The sequence below is a fragment of the Neovison vison genome, chromosome 13 (genome assembly GCF_020171115.1).
Source record: "Neovison vison isolate M4711 chromosome 13, ASM_NN_V1, whole genome shotgun sequence".
Taxonomy (NCBI): domain Eukaryota; kingdom Metazoa; phylum Chordata; class Mammalia; order Carnivora; family Mustelidae; genus Neogale; species Neogale vison.
Genome location: NC_058103.1, coordinates 73,612,809 through 73,633,416, shown reverse-complemented (window position 1 = coordinate 73,633,416; position 20,608 = coordinate 73,612,809). Strand labels below are relative to the sequence as shown.

Below are 20,608 nucleotides of genomic sequence, written 5' to 3'. Positions count from 1 at the left end.
GTTAAGGATTAGAAACCTGAATTTTTAACAAGGCCTTCAGATGACTTTTATGCACACTAAAGTTTAGAATCACTGTGCTCTGTTGAAAGAATGAAATGAGACATTATCTTCTATTTGTACTGCTTTGCCCCACATCTTGCAAATTGCTAGGCCCCTAAACTCTATAAATGCCCATTCTCTTAAACTTTGAGCTCTTAGAGTGATAGAGCAATCTAACACTTACAAAACAGAGGAAATCTCAGAATCTAAGACCTGTAAGAGGGTTAACCAAAAACACTTAGACAAACCCTTCCCCACAAGGAGTCTCCCACCCACCCTCCACCACAGTTTGGTTTCAACCTAAGCTAGGGGATGACCTGAACCCCAACAACTCCAGGGACGTTAGGACTTGTTTACCACTTCAGGTAAGTTCTGGAGCCAGCCTCAACATTTGGCTCCATTGCTCAACAAGCCTGAAGTACACTCAGGACCTAAGAGATAAGCCAGACGCCCCACACCCCATTCCAGCAACTTAAAGCAGCTAGGGCTTACAGTTCAGGGCCACTGATCCTCCAAATTTGGAAGCAGGAATCCTCCAAACAGGGACAGCTGGGATTGAGTCCATTATTTCCTGGGAACTAGATTGGGAAATCTCCAAAGCAGAGGAACTGCATCTTGACATCAGCTGCTAAGGTTTAGGGTTGCCTGATAAAATTTCGGATGCCCACTTATGTCCCAAATATTGCACGGGATATGCTTATTCTTTTTTTTTTATTATTTACTTTTAATAAGTCTTTATTTATTTGACAGAGATCACAAGTAGGCAGAGAGGCAGGCAGAGAGAGAGGAGGAAGCAGTCTCCCTGCTGAGCAGAGAGCCCGATGCAGGGCTTGATCCCAGGACCCTGAGATCATGACCTGAGCCAAGGCAGAGGCTTTAACCCCTGAGCCACACAGGCGTCCTGGGATGTGCTTATTCTTTAAAAAAAAAAAAAAAAAAAAAAAGTGTCTGAAGTTCAACTTCAACTTTAGGAATCCTGTTTTTTATTTGTAAAACCTGACAATTTACTTGTCAGGCCCCCAGCCCCTTTGTAAGAAACATTCAACCAGTAGTATAGTTTCCACAGGCAACTTAAACATCACATTACAAAAAACTCCGGGAGGAGGCTATCAGAGGAGCTCTACGGGGAAGCCCAAACAGTTTTGTGAGCGTGCAGGGGTAGTGGGGTCACTTTTTAACTATGACAGACTGGAGGGCTGAAAAAGGTCCTGTGGGAGACCCAGCCCTCTCAGAACTGCCCGTCTCCCTCACTGTCCCCCCAAACCTATGAGCAGGATTACGGTCCTATTCCGTGAGCCCCCAGAGGCCCCTCGGTGGGCAGGCGGAACCGGTCTGCACTACCAGCCGGGTTCAGAGTCCGCCTCCGCCCCCCGGCCCTGGCCACGCCCCACTTTGTTATCCGACCCTTTTCTGGGTCAGCTGGTGCTGGCGTCAGGCGGAGGGATGGGCTGGCTCAGCTCGACCCGGCAGGGCTTGTTTACTATGGCTGATGATCTGGAGCAACAGTGAGTTAATCCTGTGTCTTTCTCTTCCTCTCTCTCTCTCTGGGCCATGATCCCGGGACTGTCGGTGACTGAGGAACAGTTGTAGACACCTTCCCGCCTTTCCTTTTTCAGGTCGGCTTCATGGGAGGGCCGGGGGTTGCGTTTGCTTGCTTTGCTTTTGCCCAGAAGAGGAGGCAGCAGAGCTCGGGGAGCGATGGTACATAAGCTTGCCTGCAGCTGAGTGACTCTGACTTGCCATCGTAGTCTTCGCGATCGCTCCTCGCTCCTCTGGTCGCGGTACAGAGGGGTTAGACTTAGTGGTGATGGTCCGGATCCCCCGAGGCAGCTTGTGGGATGCGGGCGCGGGGGTAGCAGTCAGCAGTCAAGTCTGCTCGTCGAAATTCCCCAGGACTGGGGGGGGGGGCGGGGGAGGGACGGGAAAGGGCCTCTCCTAGCCGGGCAGGGAGAGGGCATGGGAAGAAGAAAAGGCTCCCGCGCTGGGATTGTCTGGAGTAATGGGCACGCAAGTTTCTTCGGCTCTCCACCGCTGAGACACTTAGCCAACCGCTTGCGATCCTAGTTGATAACGTTTTTAATCATCACAAGATCCTTAACGCCGTGGTTTCAGAATTACAGGTTTTGGGATTTGTTTTCACTCTCTCAAGGGCATCAGGTTTGGGATGCCACCTGTAGGTGGTGTCACTAGCAGTGCGCAGGCTGGTAGAAGCAAGGAAAAGTTGCGTCCAGAAGAATGACTCAGCTCCCAGCCAAGCCTAGGTTGCACCAGAACAGGGCCTTTCCTGGATCCTATGTTCCTGCTCCTCAGAGCTGCAGAACTGGCAGCTTGCAGCACTAATTAACTTTACGGCCCGTAATTGCTTCCTGGGCTTGAAGGAACTGCTTAGGAAGAGTTTTGCTTTCTAAAGATGACCTTCCCAAAGGGAAATTTACAATGGCTACAATGACTTAGGGAAACACAGCTTAGAGCTGGTAGAGATGCAAGTAGCTCAGCTCCTTTTTACAGGTGAAGAAGTCAGTGCCCATGAAAGTTAGAGCAGATTGCCCAAGTCACAGAGGTCCAGAACAGGCTTCTGACCCAACACAGAACCCCTTCTGCCACACCCACCACCGGGATAAAAGCCCTCTAGAGGGAAGAGATCACTCTGGCCAGGCTAAGTTCATGGCTGAGTGGCTTCTCTGACTCTTGCCTCAATTTCCCACCCTAGCCCTCACCTCCCCAACAGTAGTGGGGAGGTAACAGTGCAGCAGGTACTATTTCCAGTGCTTTAGCTGTAACATTTTTGGTGAAGAGAGGAAACTAAAGCTCCTCCCTGAAGAATATCTGCTGAGCAGCCCATGATACTATTGGCATCGGACATCTTGCCTCAGCACTCCTTTGGGCAGGTACAAGGCAAGGTGGGGTCCACATGTCATGGTCTGACTTGTCACAGCCTCTGATATAGGGGGGAAAGTTCATCTTTTAAGGCTGGCAAAACTCTGCAGTTTTGGTGCCCATGCTTCGAGTCTATGATAAGGAATTACAGTAGAGTACTACATGGGTTGAGTATCCTCATGGAATTGGATTGATTGTGACTGACAGCTCTCGTCTGGCAGAAGTCACAGAGACACCACTCTTAGCCGCAACCTCGGGATTTCTTACAGTCATTGACGAGTTGAATGGATGTAGGCAGCTTACGACTTAGCTGGGGAAAAGAACATTTTTTTTTTAATTTTATTTATTTATTTGACAGAGAGAAATCACAAGTAGATGGAGAGGCAGGCAGAGAGAGAGAGGGAAGCAGGCTCCCTGCTGAGCAGAGAGCCCGATGTGGGACTCGATCCCAGGACCCTGAGATCATGACCTGAGCCGAAGGCAGCGGCTTAACCCACTGAGCCACCCAGGCGCCCCAGAAAAGAACATTTGATGGGAGCTTATGTTAGGCATCATTCTGTGTGTTTCAGGGGCATAAGCTCATTTAATCTTTATACAGACCCTATGAAGTAGATACTGTTAACTACCTTTCTCTTAACGACAAGAACACAGAGGCTCGGTAATGTGCCCAGAGCCACATTGCTGGTAAGTGACAGTGTCAGGATTAGAACTCTGGTCTTCTGATTTATTTCACACTTCCTTTCAGAAAACAGAGTGTGAACATGTGGTTATATACCATGGGTTTGAAAAGCTGGCCTGGGGGCCCTGGCTGGCTCAGCAGAGCATGTGACTCTTTTTTTTTTTTCTTTTTTTTTTTTTAGATTTTATTTATTTGAGAGAAAAAGCATGAGCAGGAGGGAGGGGCAGAGGGAAAGGGAGAAGCAGACTCCCTGATGAGCAGGGAGCCCAACTGGGATTCAATCCCAGGACCCTGAGATCATGACCTGAGCTCATGGCAGACATTTAGCCAACTAAGCTACTCAGGTACCCAGGCATGTGACTTTTGATCACAGGGTTGTGAGTTTGAGCCCCACGCTGAGTGTAGATATTACCTAAAAATAAGTCAATCAATAAATAAACTTTTAAAATAATTCTCCTTCGAAAAAGAAAAAGCTGAGGCTAGAATTTCCAGAGGAACAGTACAGAGAAACCTGGATTTGAGATGTGGGCTCTAGCTCTGCTTCTTTTTCTAACTAGCCACTTAGCCACCTTAGGCCTCAGTTTCCTCATCTGTGAAATAAAGAGGCTGGACCAGATGACTCCTAAGGAGCCATCCTAATCTAAAATCCTGTGCTTCGAATGATGTATTGGGATGTCCAGTGTGTGGCAAGAGGGATTGGTAATGGTTCCTCTCATTCCCTCACAGAACACCCAGCCTAACTATGTTCACAGACCCTTCCCATAGCTGGTGGTATCCATTCTGTAATCCCCTTTATTCAGGCAGAGTTCAAGAAAAGAGAAATATCACATATGATGGACAAAGAATAATAAACTCATTTAGCACCGAATTTGTCCCAGGCACCTTCTGACCTGCCTTACATATCTAGATGCTCGAAGACCAGTTATGGTTATTTATCACACCAAAGCCATTCTGCTTGTAAATGACGATAGTGTGATGCAGAACCAGAGGGTTCCCCCCACCAAAAAAAACCCTGGTGCTTTCAATCTCTGCCCTGCAACCTTAAATTTTCTTGGGAATAAAAAAGACAACAGAATGAATTATCATCATTTTACTGTGTGCCATTGGAGGTAAGGACGTATGTGAACTTTGTACACATTTTGTAATCTGGAAAACAAGGCCAGAGGCAACCTGGCAAGGCAGTCCCAACAGAATTTGAACCCAGGTCTCCTGCCTCCGGCTCCCTTCCTGTCCCATCTTGTTGTTTCAGGCTGGACTGATTGACTGTCTGAGAGCCCAGCTGGGTACTGACCCCACTCTACTTCCAGGGGCTTGGAAGAGGGCACACACAAACCCCAAGGCCCTGCCAGGAGGGCAGGTGGCATGGGAATTTGTCCTACCCTAAAGGAACATACAGTCCTGGGCATGGCAAAAGATGAAGATAACTGAAACATTAGTTAATAGTTGGCTTTTTTTCACCCCTTGTGATCTTGAACATTATGATAACCAGTAACAAAGGGGAGTTATAAAGCCCAAATGAGATAATACATGTGAAAGAGCTTTGCAAACTGTAAAGTGGGATTCACATGGTGCCCTGAGTATCTGTTGAAACAAAGGGCATGTTGTTAATTGCCATTTGCTGGGGAAAAGTAACAGTCTATCAGGCAGCAGGGAATTGCTGACTGCCATAGAGCTGGTCTCCTAAGCCTGGGGAACACCCAGATAAGTCCTGTAACTGTCAGCAAGGCTGGGAGCATCAATGTTGCCAGTGGGTATCACTGTGTTTCTTTGTCCCAGGCCTCAGGGCTGGCTGAGCAGCTGGCTGCCTGCTTGGCGCCCCACTTCCATGTCTCAGCTGAAGAATGTGGAAGCCAGGATCCTCCAGTGTAAGTAGAAGGGATGGCTGATCCCACCTCCATCAGGAGTCCCAAAGAGGATATAGGATCTCCCCAGAGGTTCCTACACTGAGCCCACTGCTTCCTGACTATCAGCGCTTGGGGTGGAAGGAAAGGATATCAGTGATCTGAGAGAAGATATTTGCATGGGGGACACCATATTGTAAGATACTATTTCTCGACAGCTCCCGCCCTATCCATCATGCTAATGCCTGACACATCTCACAACTTCACTTCAAACCCAATACCAGCTATCTCCACAAAACAGACACACACACACACACACACACCCCACTACGCATTCTCCTTCTCTCCTTCTCCCCTGTTCCTCCCTTCTTCCTATTCTCCATCTTTCTTCTTCCAAACACATAAGCACTTCTCAGATTTACCACCTTCCTACCTAAGGCCCAGCAGCAGTCCTGTATTCTGATATGACCTTGCTTGTGTACCATCCAGTTAGGCCCACCACTTAACGTGGCTGCTACTGTGACTTGGGATTCCCACGGGCCAACTCTCCTGGGCAGTATTATGTTGGGGCAGGGCATCCCTTGATTGGCAGCAGCCACAGGCTCAAACAAGACCCTGGGTCCAGGTCTGCCCACATCTCCCTTATGATCCTCCCTGCCCCGGACCCACTGCCCCAGCCATGGATACCCTCTCTTCCTATGGGCCTGCGTGAGCACAGCTGCAGAACAGCCACAGCTTTCAAGCCTCCTCCCGGGGTCCAGGCAGCTGCTCAGTCACGTGACTGTTATCATGCCCGCAGAGCAGCCACTGCCCACTGACTGTCTCTAAGAGGAATAAGCCTATGGCTCAGTCCATACCCATCTCCCCCTCAACCTGCCTCAGCTCCAGTCAGAAGCTATCCCTGCAGACACCCCCAGGGAGGATGCTTCTGTCCCTCTGTTGAGCCCCAAGCACATACAGGTACAAGAGTAATGGATACAGGAGCTCTATGAGGTCAGTGGGGTCACTCCCATACTGGGCCCGAAAGCGGCCAGACACACGATCTGGAGGAGTAAGATGGCTCCTCTAATTTCCTAGAGACTAGATAGCCTACAGATCGCACTTGGAGTTGATCTCTTGGGACATGTGGTCAGAGGGTTATGAAAGGAAGGAGGTGAGGACGGTTGGGATGGGTTTGGCAATGGAGAGAGGAAGCTGAAGGACACATGACAGTGCTGTCAGAAAACAGTGTTCTTGCTCTGCCTTGCGTTCCCCTCTCCCCAGGCCTCCAGAACAAGTTCCTGGCCAGATATGTGTCCCTCCCAAACCAGAACAAGATCTGGACAGTCACCGTGAGCCCGGAGCTGAGGGATCGCACCCCCCTGGTGATGGTGCACGGCTTCGGGGGTGGTGTGGGCCTCTGGATCCTCAATATGGATTCACTGAGTGCCCGCCGCACTCTGCACACCTTTGATCTGCTTGGCTTTGGGCGAAGCTCGAGGCCAACGTTCCCTAGGGACCCCGAAGGGGCCGAGGATGAGTTTGTGACATCCATAGAGACGTGGCGGGAGACCATGGGGATCCCCAGCATGATCCTCCTGGGGCATAGTTTGGGAGGATTCCTGGCCACCTCTTACTCTATCAAGTACCCTGAAAGGTAAGGAGTCACCCCTCTTGCTTATGACCTAATTCCTTATCTCACCGGCAACCTTCTTCCTGGGCAAGTTAAGGGCTATGGTTCTTCCAAGCCCATACAACTTGCCTTTTATTTTTTCTTCCTTTAGAGTTAAACACCTCATCCTGGTGGACCCATGGGGCTTTCCTCTTCGACCAACTGACCCCAGTGAGATCCGTGCACCCCCAACCTGGTTCAAGGCTGTAGTGTCTGTCCTAGGGCGTTCCAATCCCCTGGCTGTTCTTCGAGTAGCTGGGCCTTGGGGTGAGTAGCCTGCAGATAAAGAAATTTTCTCTTTACACCAAGGCCGTTCCATTCTAGAAGCCCCACTCCCCATTCTAGACAGCCCCACTGTCTCGACTCCCACCGTGCCCTCTTGTCCATGAGAACTAGGAATAGGCCTAGCATTGTTATTTAAAGCTCTAAATCTGGACCAGATCTCTTTGTCTACAGTTTCAGAAGGTTCTTTTTTCCTTCATCCACATGCAAAAAACTTTCCTATGTAGGAGACAGATGGAGTAGAACTAGGCAGAACTGTGCCTTGGCTAGACCGCCAGAGAGAGAGAACAGGGCCATGAAGGGACTCGTCCTCTGCTGAGGTCTTAGGGTACATGTATGAGTTTATGGCAACCTGTTGGTGACTCACCATGGTACCCGCCCCGCCATCAGATCCCGTCTCTGCAGCTCACCCAGCACCTGCAGGAGCCAGAGCCCCTAGCATAACCCACAGTGCTAGGCAAGCCCCTCTAAACCGTGCCTACTCCAGTTCTGTGGGTGAGGAAAGGGAAGGAAAGGGGGGAGCCAGCCAGAGTAAGTAAAATTAGGAGGTCTTGGCCTTCTGACCTCATACTGCCAGCACTCCTCCTTTCCGGGGGTCGGGGGAGGGGTACTTTTTAATCTGATGAAGTAGAAAGCAGATTCCCTTTATAGAAAAGATAGGTGACCTCCTATCCTGTAATGATGACTTTTGTATACATAGTGATGTATATGTAATGTAGCCAGTTACTGCAAGCAATGGCTGCATAAGAGTATCTCTCAAGGCCCTCCAAGAGAAACAGAGTAACTCAGGAAAAAGAAGAAAAATGGATTTGAGGAGAAGGCAGGAGTTTGGGAAGAAAGGAAAGTTTTTGAGACACATAGGTGCCAAAGAAGAATGGTCAGAGAGCTGACCTTCCTAGCACTCACACTCCAGCCAACCCTCTGTAGTCCTTTTCCAGGGAGCAGCCCTGCTCTAAGCGTTCTCCCCTTCTCTAGACTTGCATCAGGCCCGATTCTTGCACGGGCCTCAGAGCCAGGATGGTCGAGCAGCTGGCTGGCCGCCACGGAGAAAGGCCAGGGCCCAGGGGACCCCAGCTATGCCTCCCTCTCACACCTCAGTCCTCACGCATGGAGAGAAGACCAGGAGAGAGATCAGAAGTTGACCATTAGGCCCAATTTCTAGTCCATTGTGGGTGCCCTCCTGCTTGTATGTGTGCTAGAAAGGAAGGTGAACGGAACAGATTGCTCTAAAACCATGGCCCAAGTCTGAGATGCTGGACTTAAGTTCACGTCTCCACTCGCATTCTATTACAGGCCTGCACTTGAGAGGACTCTGGGCAGGTAGTCAAGCTTCATCTGTCACCTTCAGAAGAATAAAAGGCCCTAAGGGTCTCGGAGTGCCTGGCTGACTCAGTCGCTAGAGCATGCAACTTTTCTTTTTTAAGATATTATTTATTCATTTGAGGGAGAGGGGGAGCACAAGCAGGGGGAGCAAGCAGCAGGCAGAGGGAGAACCAGACTCCCCGCTGAGCGGGGAGCCTGATGTGGGGCTCCATCCCAGGACCCTAGGATCATGGCCTGAGCTGAAGGCAGACGCTTAAATGACTGAACCACCTAGGCGCCCTGAGCATGCAACTCTTGATCTTGGGATTGTGAGTTCAAACCCCACATCAGAGATACAGAGATTACCTTTAAAAAAAAAAAAAAAAAATGCCTAAGGGTCCTAAGGGTCTCAGAGAAGCAACATAGCTCAGACTGTTAAAAAACAAACAAACAAACAAAAAAGGCATCTCGGCCATGAGCTCTTTTCTTTTCTTTTTTAAAGATTTTATTTATTTGAGAAAGAGCGTATGTGCGGTTCGGGGAAGAGGAAAGTGGGACACAAGCACTCCCACTGAGCACAGAGCCCAAAGTGGGCTAGTCCCACAACCCCAAGATCGGGACCCAAGCCAAAATCTAGAGTCAAAAATTAGACATCCAGCTGACCGAGCCACCCAGGCACCGCTCAGCCGGGGCCTCTTACAGGGCTTGAGATCCTCAGAGGAAAAGAACTTGGGACTTGATGGAGCTGAGGCTAAGCTGGTTCCATTGGGCTGTCTGCGGTCTTTGGTAACAGCTGACTCCCTTGCAGTCCTCTGGGGCTCCAGACAGCTCACACAGTCTGTCCGCCACTATAAAGTTAAATGTACAGAGCGCACATACCCATAGAGAAATAACATTTGGTGTAAGTTGTTCGAACATGCACATACAGGGGGGCGGTCTAACCGCACCACCACCACCACCCCTGTCCCCCAGACTGGCTACTCCCATGTTTTTCTCTCCCCTTCCAGGGCCTGGCCTGGTTCAGCGATTCCGGCCGGACTTCAAGCGCAAGTTTGCAGACTTCTTTGAGGATGATACTATATCTGAGTATATCTACCACTGCAATGCTCAGAATCCCAGGTGAGGAGCCTCCCAGGGCCAGCTTGGAGTGGACGGGTGTGGAGATGAAACTCCCAGCTGCTGGCCACACTCCAGAACTCCCAGGACCATTCTCTGCTGCATTTCTTCTTGCATTCAATTAGGGAAACACGGGCGCTAGCAGGCTCCATTATTTCCAGAGACCTCCCCAGGGAGAGGCACAAAGGGATGGAGAAGATAATAGATTGCTTAATCATGCTGCCCATCTCTAGAGGAAGACTCTTAACTCTTCCCTGGAGATAGGCAGTTAGCCTGGCAGGGAAGAGTCTGGAAAACATTTAAAAGTTTGGTTTGTTTGTTTTTTTTTTTAATTGAAAAAGTGAAATGAATATGGTATTTTTTAAAAGTCAGGGGGAAAAAAAAGTCTTCTCCATTGCAGTCTGAAGTTCCACAAATTCTGTTGCTATTTCCAGTCTGAGATACTATGTGACACTGCTTCAGAGAACCTCTTTGTGTATCTTCCTTCACACACATACGTGACTATATCTAAAATACCTTCCTACAAATAGAACCGCAGATGGAAAGAGTGTGCATTTTAAAATTTCATTATGTGCACCTTGAAATACTCACTATTGGGATAGGAATTCCTTCCATACCCTTTTGAATATTGGGGGTGGCCCCCAAATCTGGAGAAGTTTCAGTCTTTGACTGTTCACACAGCAGGCCCCACAAGCCCGCTGATCTGCAGTCTTGGCAGCTGAGAGGCAGGGAGGTTGTCTTCTACCCCAGGCAGTGCCCTGTGAGCGGCTGACACAGGAACTGTGTTGGTGGCACTCCTCTGGAAGCCTCACCCAGCCTGCTGGGAGGCGTGTGGTTCGGAAGTTAAGGTCACTGGAGCAGCAGCCCTACCCCGCCTCATTCCAGGCCTGGCCAGGTCACCCGTGGTGAGCCCAAAGCTGTGACGACAGTGGGGGTTGCATTGCAGCAGGTGCTGTCTGAGCACTAGCTTCAAACCCAGCGGGCTTTGGGGCAGCGTGGGAACTGTGTCCCCAGCGTCCCGCAGGAGCTCAGCTAATTGAAGTGTCCCGCTTCAGCAGCGGCATTGAGACTCCGCTCAGCAGTCGAATCAGGTAGCCCCTGCTTCCTGCTCTCGACCCCTGTCTCAGCCCCCACCGGGCTCAGTGCCAGTCTTCCTACCCACTCAAGGCCCAACCCCAGCTCCCTGCTCAGAACTTCTCCAGTCCCAGACCTAGTTGTGTGGAATGAATGGCCTCCTGATGTCAGCCTCAGAATGTATAATCGTGCAACTCCTTCGGGTCCTGGGGGAAGCAGAGATGACATCAGTGGTCATCAGGCCTCTCCCCACAATGCCATCACTCAATGTTATAGCCGTCCGCATGTTTCTGAGTTGTAACCCTGGCATGCTCATGGTAACTCTTACCCATTCCTTGGAAAGCATGAAATCCAGCCAGGGAAAAATATCTGGGGTTACCTCTTGGCTTCACCTCATCTTAGGGGCCTTGTGCATATTTTCATTTTCCTCAGTGAATAAATAAAGAGGATATAATTCTCTAATTTGTAGATAAAAAAATTAAAGTGTGTTCTGGTTACCTGGCTTGCTAAGAAAACAGGATTTGAATTCACATCTCTCTGACTCCAAAGTCCATAATTCTCCACCATGCTGCTATGTCTTAGAGAGGAACTCTGTTTTTTATGGCCTGTACAAAACTTAAGCTCACCTTTATCCCAGGGTACGATACAGGAGGCTGGGAGACAATATCCGAACAGGCTGGGCCTGGAAGACAGCTGTCTCCCGAACCTCCCGTCCCTCCTGCCTCCCACAAAAACTGCAGAGCAGCCCAGAAGTGGCTGGTTTCGTCTCAGCCTTGCAGACCCCTCCTGCTGCTTCTCAGTCAGCGCTGCCTAAGGAAGTGGCCAGGGAGCAACGTAGATTAGATCTGACCTGCTTCCCCCACTGTGTCCTCTGGAGACCAGTGTTCCATTCCAGAGTCTCGTCAGGAAGCCTTTGGCACTGCTCGTGTTTGCTCCTCACAGCGCCCCTCACATGAGCCCCTCTCCTCTCTCTTCCACCCCCAGCAAGCTAAGCCCCCTTTGCCCGGTCACCAGCCTTTCATCATTCTTGAGAAATACGAAGTTAAATAACCATATCATCAGCTATTTATTAAAAGATGTATTTATTTGAGACAGAAATAGCATGAGTGGGAAGGGCAGAGGGCGAGGGAAAGAATCTCAAGCAGACTGTGCCCTGGAGCAGGGAGCCCAATGCAGGGCTCAACCCCAGGACCCTGAGATCACAACCTGAGCTGAAACCAAGAGTCAGACACCCAACTGACAAGAGCTCCCTGGGTGCCCCTTTATTTGTTTATTTTTAATAATTAGCTACGTAATGCCTACCTCCCTAAAGCACGAGAGAGTTGTGAGCACCGGCAGAGCCAGCACCACCTCTATCTGACTTGGATGTCCTCACTCTCCACCCAGGGCACGACAGGGGAATATCTGTTGAGTAAATGTTAACCCATTGCATCTTTGGACAGCTGTCAGCGTCAGTTTTCCCGAGTGCGTCCGTAGCTGTCTCCTGCGCTGGGTGGTCTCGGCAGCTTGGGACCCGTCTCCTCGTCCCAGTATTTCCTGAGCCAGATGCGGGGTCCCGGGAGGAGTACACACATGCCGGGGGTCCTGTACCCCCGTCCCCAGCCTCCAAAGAGCCTGCACGCGGACACCAGACACCGGACGCGGCGGGGTTTACTCTGGGCGTGGTCTCACTGTGTTTTGCTCCTTCAGTGGGGAGACAGCATTCAAAGCCATGATGGAGTCCTTCGGCTGGGCGAGGCGCCCCATGTTGGAGCGGATTCACTTGATTCGCAAAGATGTGCCCATCACCATGATCTATGGGGCCAACACCTGGATAGATACTAGCACAGGGAAGAAAGTAAAGATGCAGCGGCCAGACTCCTACGTCCGAGACATGGTATGTTTGTTGGCCAGCCAAGGAGCTGGACTGAGGTAGAAGTGTGCGGTGAGTGCCGGCACACAGCAAGGAACTCTGGGCATAGAAGAGCCTCGGGGTGGGGCCGGGGGAGCCAAGAGTCAGGGGCCAAGAGAGCGGGTAGGTTCAGATTGTGCAGTGGATTTGGAAGGGTTGACTCTGTGATACTGTGATAAGGGGGCTCTCCCTTCTGTGGCATCCAGTTCAGCTGAATGACAGGTTCTTGTTCAGTGCTGCCACACTGGACCCCCTGGGCCACCCCAAAACCAGTGCCATGAACAATAGAGCAGGTGGTAGAGGCTGCCTTCATGAAGCCTTTCCTTTTTCTTGTCCCTCTCGCCCCTCATTTGCTAAGCAGTGTGCTTAATGAGGCTGGGGGCCACCTACAGGCCCTGGTGTTACCAGACCCATGGATGAAACGGGATGGCAGTGGGGCCGCATTGAAGGAGGTATAGTGAACAGTCAGAGGAGAACCAAAATGGGACGCAGGGATTTGTTGACCCCCACAGGAAAAGTGCTGAAATTCTAGGAGAAAGATGGAATGTTATTTCTGATAAGTGCTCCCAGGCGATGGGCAAGCAGGTCTACAGGAGAAAGAAATGGTGTGCCAGCTGCCTAGTGCTTGGAATAAAGGGCCTTCACACCTGCGTTGGGCTCCTTCTCTCCCCACAGGAGATTGAGGGTGCTTCGCACCACGTCTATGCGGACCAGCCACACATCTTCAATTCCGTGGTGGAAGAGATCTGTGACTCAGTTGACTGACCTGCTGCCCATGGAGGAAGAGGAGAAAGCCAGAGAGCCGCTCTCGCCTCCCTGTCCGCTTACTCGCCCCTGTGTCCTTTCCTCACCAACTAACATGTGCCAGCCAGGCAGTCTTGGGCTGTCCCCAGGGCAGGATCACAGTGAAAAAGAGCACTCCCGAACCCACACGAAGGGTTGGAGGCTGAAGCCGCACGAGGCCTTGAGCACCCCACCCCGGGGAAGAACATAAAGGGTTGCATAGTGCCACCCATTCTCTCCATGCCAAGTGTTACCCAGATGGTGGTTGTGACGGGATCGCACTGAGCCACGTTCCCTCCCCGTGCCAAAGGCGGGGGGTGGGGGGCGGCCTCTTCCCCTGGGTGAGGGAGAGGCTCCCGGAAGCCTTTCCCAGCTCTGGAATGCTTGTGGGGGTAGGTTCCAAGCAAAAGCATCCTCCTCCATCACCCCCAGCCTCCATTCCATGCCAGTTTTGTCCAGAGTCTGGTTGGGAGCTAACTACCAACTAACTATTAACTTCTTAACTACCAAGAGCAGGTCTCAGAGCGCCCTTGACCTGTGAGGTCCCTCCCATGACCTAAGAAGTCCTGTCCAAAGCGCTCATTAACGGATAAGGAACAGGCCAGGGCAGGACATGGCTGGCCCATGGTGATACAGCTCTGCTCCGGGAGAGCTAAAGCTCGAACCCAGGTCTGCTGACACCCAGTACCCACTGCAGACTCCATTTTGCTAAAGTTCAAGGCAGACACCATTGCCATGAGGCTGGTCCTAGTCACTGGCCGAGGGTAAGCCCATCCCTGTCCCACTTTCTAGCCCCATTGTGCAGGCGTGCTATTGTCCGGCCGTGTGTCTCGGCCCTGGCTGCCTAAGCGGGGGACACTCAAGTGCTTCCTTCCCTGCCCCCTCATCCTCCCAACTGGGAGGCCTCTTGGTCTCCCTCTGTGCCTTGGGCCCCAAAGCCCCACCTGTAGGATAGAGTAAAGATGGCCCCTGGTGGAGAGATAAGGGAAAGGTCCTTCAACCCCAGGGCTATGTCTGGATTCCTTGTTCCCACTAGTATCCGCGGAGTTTTTCTACCCTGCCCATGGTCTGATGGAGAGCCTCAAGCCAGCAGTTCCCTGTCCTCATCAGCCACAGGATGGTTCTCACTGCCTGGCCCTCTATCCCTGCCATCTGTCCCATGGTCTTCAGCTCCTCCTGCCTGCGACCTACCTGTCACTGTCTCCCAGGGGCTGGTTCCAGGTGCTGCTCTGAGGTTCTGGGCTGTGGGCTGGGCCTGGCCCCAGAACCAGGGCAGCTTCTGTCTGCCCCTTGAGTTTTGTAAAGCCGACCCTTTCACCAGAATAGTATTAACTCCTGGTGCTTTGTACTACTGGTCCAGCTGCCTTGGGCTCCTTTTCTATATTAATAAAGAAATGAGTAAAAACTGGAGGCAGTGATGTTTGAAGCTCTGACAGGAGTGATGGGTGGTGCCTGAGTCGGAGAAGGGGGCCAGAGAGCTACCTGCTTCCACGCCACCCCCTCCTGTTTTTTTTTTTTCCCAAGATTTTATTTATTTATTTGGCAGATAGAGATCACAAGTAGGCAGAGAGGGAGATGGGGTGGGGTGGGAGGAAGCAGGCTCCCCACCGAGCAGAGAGCCTGATGCAGGGGTCAATCCCAGGACCCTGAGATCATGACCCAAGCCGAAGGCAGAGGCTTAACAACTGAGCCACCAAGCACCCCTGGAAGTTCCATTTTCTGCTTACTCCAGAACCACTTCTCTTCAGGAACCTGCATAACATGCTGACCCGATTTTCTTGAACCCAACACAACGCAGACACATTCCTCAGGACCACAAGCAAGAAGAGTCTGAGAAAGGGCCCCCACAGTACCCTGTTTACGGGCCCCCACAGTACCCTGTTTACATTCCTAGGCCCACACACACGTATGCACGTACACATACACACCCCCCGCACACACATTCCATCTGACTGGGTCATTCCTAATGTTCTCAGGGCTGGGACTAAGAAATCACTATGACTATCCCACTTGTCTACGCCTTTCCTGGTGGGTTCTAAGGATTTGGGGTACCGTTCACTCTATAACTTGGGTTCTGAAAGGCCAAGCAGTCTGCAAGGAGAGATTCCACAAACAGACATAGAGGACTGAGAAACCCAAGACTGGGGAGGTCCTGTCCTATTCAGTGGCTAGCAGGGAATGTGCTAAATTTAACTTCCTTCTTGGGACAGACAACAAAATATGCGTGCTAAAAATGCAGTCTGGTTTCGTTGCCAAAAACATGGTGAAAGCTTGGTGAATACATCTGTCTGCTTTGACTATCACACGGTCAACCCATGAGTGCAGGTGCAGGCAGTTCAGGACCAGAAAGAAAGTAACCCTACCGGCTGATAGCAAGCACAAGTTGCCATGAGCAGTGAGAAACGTCATTCCTCTCATCATGTGACCTTCCAATTCGTACAGGGTCCTCCTGGATAGGGTCTGGAAAGTCCTTTTTCTCCGATATCCCTCCCTTCTCTGCCTTCCCCCCAAAGTCTTCACCTATCTTGCAGAAGCAAGCCAGACATGAGATTTTTGAGGGTCAGAACTGAAGCCCATCCAGATGAAATAGCTCAAAACAAACCATCTTTTCTCTTGTGAATGTTGACTGTTCTTCATAGCATAAATTCAGCATTATTATGCTAGAAAAGTCTTTGTCTTTATCCTACTAAATATCACTCTTCAGGAGAGTTGAGGAGAAAAGACAATCCCATCCTGACATTTCCACAGGAATAATGGCGTCCTTCGGTAGAGTACCCAGGAGGATTGAGTTTCATTGATGCCAACAGAGGCACACAGCCCTCCCTCCACCCCAGGAGGATGAGACCCCATTCTCTTAGTTGGTAACTCTGTAAGGGGATAGGAGGCCGGCCCTGGCCTTGTGAATGATTAAGATCCTTCCCCCAAGTTATTCTGAGGCCTGAGATAGAGCTTGTTGTAATTCGGCAACCTCGTATTTTAATTGAGCCATCTGAGAACAAATTATACAAGCAAAAGAAACCTGGGACATGCTAGTTACTACAGAGGACTCTGAAGGACTTGTGGTTGTGGTGATATTTTCAACTACCCAGTTCGAAGAGTGACTGGAAAAGAAAGAGCACGAGGCTGGACAACCTGACAACTAAGGCTAATGTCACAGACCAGGATTGGGGGGACTGCTTGTGGCCTGTGACAGAAGATTTATGGGCCTCTGATAAATGACAAGGGAACTAACATCATAGACCTCCCAAAATTTCGGAGGAAAGGGAAAAGCGTCCAAAGAGAACTGCAAAACCATATATTCTATCTGTGGTTTCCCACATGGGTCTGTGGACTGGAGCTGGATTTCAGGTCTACAATGAAATAACACCTTTTTTCAATATTACTAAATTTTGAAATTAATTAATTTTGAAATTAAGTCCTTTCTAGCCTTTTCAGGATGAAATTATTGTTCTTCTATGAAAAGATAATGATATTCTAAGATTGTGTGGGGGTGGGAGGAACTGTCATTTCTTGTTGCCAAAGACATTAATTTGGGGGTTTTTCTCCCCAAAATTTTAATTAATTTTAGTAAAATCCTAAAGTCTGGGAAGTGCTATATTATAGAAGACCAGAATGGGTGGGGGGGGTGACTGGGTGGCTCAGTGGGTTAAAGCCTCAGCCTTCAGCTCAGGTCATGATCTCAGGGTCCTGGGATCCAGCCCCGCATCAGGCTCTCTGCTCAGTGGGGAGCCTGCTTCCCTTCCTCTCTCTGCCTGCTTGTGATCTCTGCCTGTCAAACAAATAAATAAAATCTTAAAAAGAAGAAGAAGAAGAAGAAGACCAGAATGGGAATTTGAATTTTATCACAAGAAAATAAATAGATTATAAGGAGCTTATGACTGGTGGATGACCCAGGAAAGATAACAGGGCTCAGAGGAAGCAGATCTAATTACAGTTTTCAACAGTAGTGTATATGTCAAAAAGGAAATCACAAACCTTCCGAAAAGAAGCATTTGGCTGCGGATAAAAGAAGAAGCGAACAGGAAATAAAACCTGGTAGGAGTACAGAATAGATGTTAAAATAAACAGAGGACATGGGCAATGCTTTTTTAATTCAGATGGTAAATGTGATCTAAGGCAGGATACAGCTGTGCCAGAGGTCGCAAGCATCAGGACATCAGCTCTTTTTGCTAGAAGCAGAGCACCTAGTACATTTTTGCCCTGCTAACAATTTCACTTGCTAGAATGTTGAAGGAAGATGGCCAGATGCAATTTTTATGGATTTTGAGAAGTCAGATCTTAAAATGTTCTAAGGAAAATTACCTAAGAGGCCCAAAAGGGACAGCAAGCTCTCAAATGTGAAGTTCTAGTAGTTTTCTCCCAAAGGATCCTGCTGAGGAAGGAAGGAGGGCTTCACCAATCAGGAAGCAGCTGCACACTCTGTCTTCTGATGTGATCAAACTGTGGGCAGAGATGAAGGTCACATCTCCTACATTAAAAAATGAACCAAACAAGCAAAGCAGGGACAGTTTGTATAAAAACATTCAACTAAAATGAAGGTTTTAGTGGGCTGGGCGCTCCGTTTGAAGCAGTAAAGAATGAAGCTGCCAAGAACCCTAACATAATGGGAGGTAAATGAGACCTGCATTCATGGGGGAGACTCAATTAGGAAACCTCATTACTTTCTGATCTGAGTGGAGATTCAATTCTGAGAACATTTTGCCTTTTTTATGCGAACAAAACAATTTCATTGTTAAAAAAAAAAATACTTTTTAGAAAAACCATCCAATGCTTGCTTCGGCAGCACACATACCAAAATTGAAACAATACAGAGATTAGTATGGCCCCTGGACAAGCAAATTTGTGAAGCAATCCATATTTTTAAAAGAATTAATTAAATCCATCCATAATTTACTATGCAGAAATAACCACATTAAACATTTTGGAATACACACACACACACACACACACACACACACACTCCCCTAAATGTTTTATCTTTGTGTATAAGATAAAAAATATGAATAAGTAGGGGCACCTGGGTGGCTCAGTGGTTAAGCCTCTGCCTTCAGCTCAGGTCATGATCCCAGGGTTCTGGGATCGAGCCCCACATCAGGCTCTCTGTTCAACGGGGAACCTGCTTCCTCCTCTCTCTGTCTGCTTCTCTGCCTACTTGTGATCTCTGTCAAATAAATAAATAAAATATTTTAAAAGTATATGAATAAGCCATTCACAAAAGATATACAGATATCCAATAAACATATGAAAAGATTTCAACATCTCTAGTAATACAGTAAATACAAAATAATAATGAGATACTATTTTTTTACATGAATATTGTCAGAAGAATTTTAAGACTGACAGCATCTGGCAGCTGAGTGGCTCAGTCAGTTAACCTTCTGCTTTTGGCTCAGGTCATGATCTATGGGTCCTGGAATCAAGTCCTGCTGTGGGCTCCTTGCTGTGCAGGGTGTCTGATTTTCCCTCTGCCCCTCCCCCTGCTTGTGCTTGCTCTCTCTCTCCCTCACACTCACTCCCCTCTCAAATAAATAAATTAAATCTTTTTAAAATAATAAATAACTAAATAGATAAATAAGATAAAATGGCATACACCTTGAGCCATGAGTCCTAATAGTAGGAATTTATGCCAATAAATGTTAGCACCATTTAACAATCTGTGTCCACTGGCTATAAAAGTGACATATAAAATTATATTATATGGTTTTATAGGTACTGATGAAAGACTCCGCATATAGACACCCCCCCAGCCATTGATTAACTAACTGCTTCTTGGCTTTTCTGTAATCGTTCGCCCTTCCCCTGTTAGACCCTTCCCCCAGTTAATTGTTTAACCGCTCTCTTGCCCTTCTGTAACCGCTTGGCTTTTAGGGGGTGATACTGGTCTCCTGTTTAAACAGGATACCTTATGTGCATAGTCATGTAGGCAAGGGGGGTCGCCTAGGTACGTGGGCCTAGTCACGTAGGCAGGATGTTTCTCTGCTGAGTAATAAGGTCCAACTCCCCCTCCTCACTCCCCCTCCCCACCTTTCTCTTCGCTCGCCGGGGTCCTTCAAAGCCAATCTACAAACACCGAGTATGCCTTACATTCAAACCAGCCAATAAGAACCTTGTAACTATGTTTCTGCTTCTGTACGTATGCTTTCGCTTCCCCAAACCCCATAAAAAGGCCCTGAACAAAGGGCTGGCGCGCGAGTCTTCCTAAGACTTAATCGCCCGCAGGTACCTGTGTCAACTCAATAAACCTCGTGCTGTTTGCATCTGATCAGTGGACTCGGCTTGGTTTTTGGGTCCGGGGGTCTCCTCCCGAGAAGGGGTCCATTCCGGGGTGCTTGGAGCCCCGGGGGGGATCTTTCACTGACATGGAAAGACATTTTAAAACATCAAGCAGTAAATAATTCATGTAACCCCATTCCATTTTTGTAGAATAAAAGCTACTTCTGTGTGGATAAATAGATGTATGTCCTATAAGCATAAAATATATTTAACAATTTTTGTTGTTACAGAGTGGATGGAATTGGCTGGTGAGATTCCCATGTTTTACTTACGCACTTCCATCCTGGCTAAAATTTGGCAATGAGTATGTGTTTTTACAATTAAAGACAAAAAAAGCTCTGCAGTCAAAGGTGATCCTAATTTTGATTTACATTCATGATGTCGGTTTCAGGGGTAGCTCCCTTAGGCAGGAAGCAGGTCTGCTTGCCGGGCTTTATACATGGTCTAGCACAAATATGTACCTGGAGTTGACAAAGCATTATGGAAGCAAAGAGCACTGTGGGACTGGGCTCCCAGGGCCAGTTGTATTAAGACAAATGCCCAAAAAAAAGTCTTAAGTCAATCAGAGAAAGACAATTATCATATGATCTCTCCGATATGAGGAATTTGAGAGGCAGGACAGCGGGTAGTAGGGAGTAGGGAGGGAAAAAATGAAACAAGATGGGATCATGAGGGAGACAAACCATAAGAGACTCTTTTTTTTTTAAGATTTTATTTTTATTTATTTGACAGAGATCACAAGTAGGCAGAGAGGCAGGCAGAGAGAGCAAGAGGAAGGGAAGCAGGTTCCCTGCTGAGCA

At 48.9% G+C, this 20,608-nt stretch overlaps 1 protein-coding gene and 1 pseudogene across 2 annotated transcripts; both read left to right on the top strand.

Moving 5' to 3' along the window:
* The first annotated feature begins 1,464 nt into the window (after positions 1–1,464).
* Positions 1,465–14,940, top strand: ABHD4 (abhydrolase domain containing 4, N-acyl phospholipase B). 2 transcript variants are annotated; one of them, XM_044229902.1, is made up of 7 exons: positions 1,465–1,544; positions 5,372–5,460; positions 6,700–7,072; positions 7,200–7,354; positions 9,679–9,790; positions 12,551–12,737; positions 13,428–14,940. In XM_044229902.1, the coding sequence occupies exons 1-7, from the start codon at positions 1,483–1,485 to the stop codon at positions 13,515–13,517; spliced, it is 1,068 nt and encodes a 355-aa protein (XP_044085837.1). In that variant the 5' UTR covers positions 1,465–1,482; the 3' UTR covers positions 13,518–14,940. The 2 variants fall into 2 exon arrangements, with proteins under 2 accessions (XP_044085837.1, XP_044085838.1); XM_044229903.1 differs by having other exon boundaries at positions 1,523–1,655.
* A 3,362-nt stretch (positions 14,941–18,302) lies between these two features.
* On the top strand, positions 18,303–18,397 carry LOC122894918 (annotated as a pseudogene).
* Positions 18,398–20,608: the final 2,211 nt, after the last annotated feature.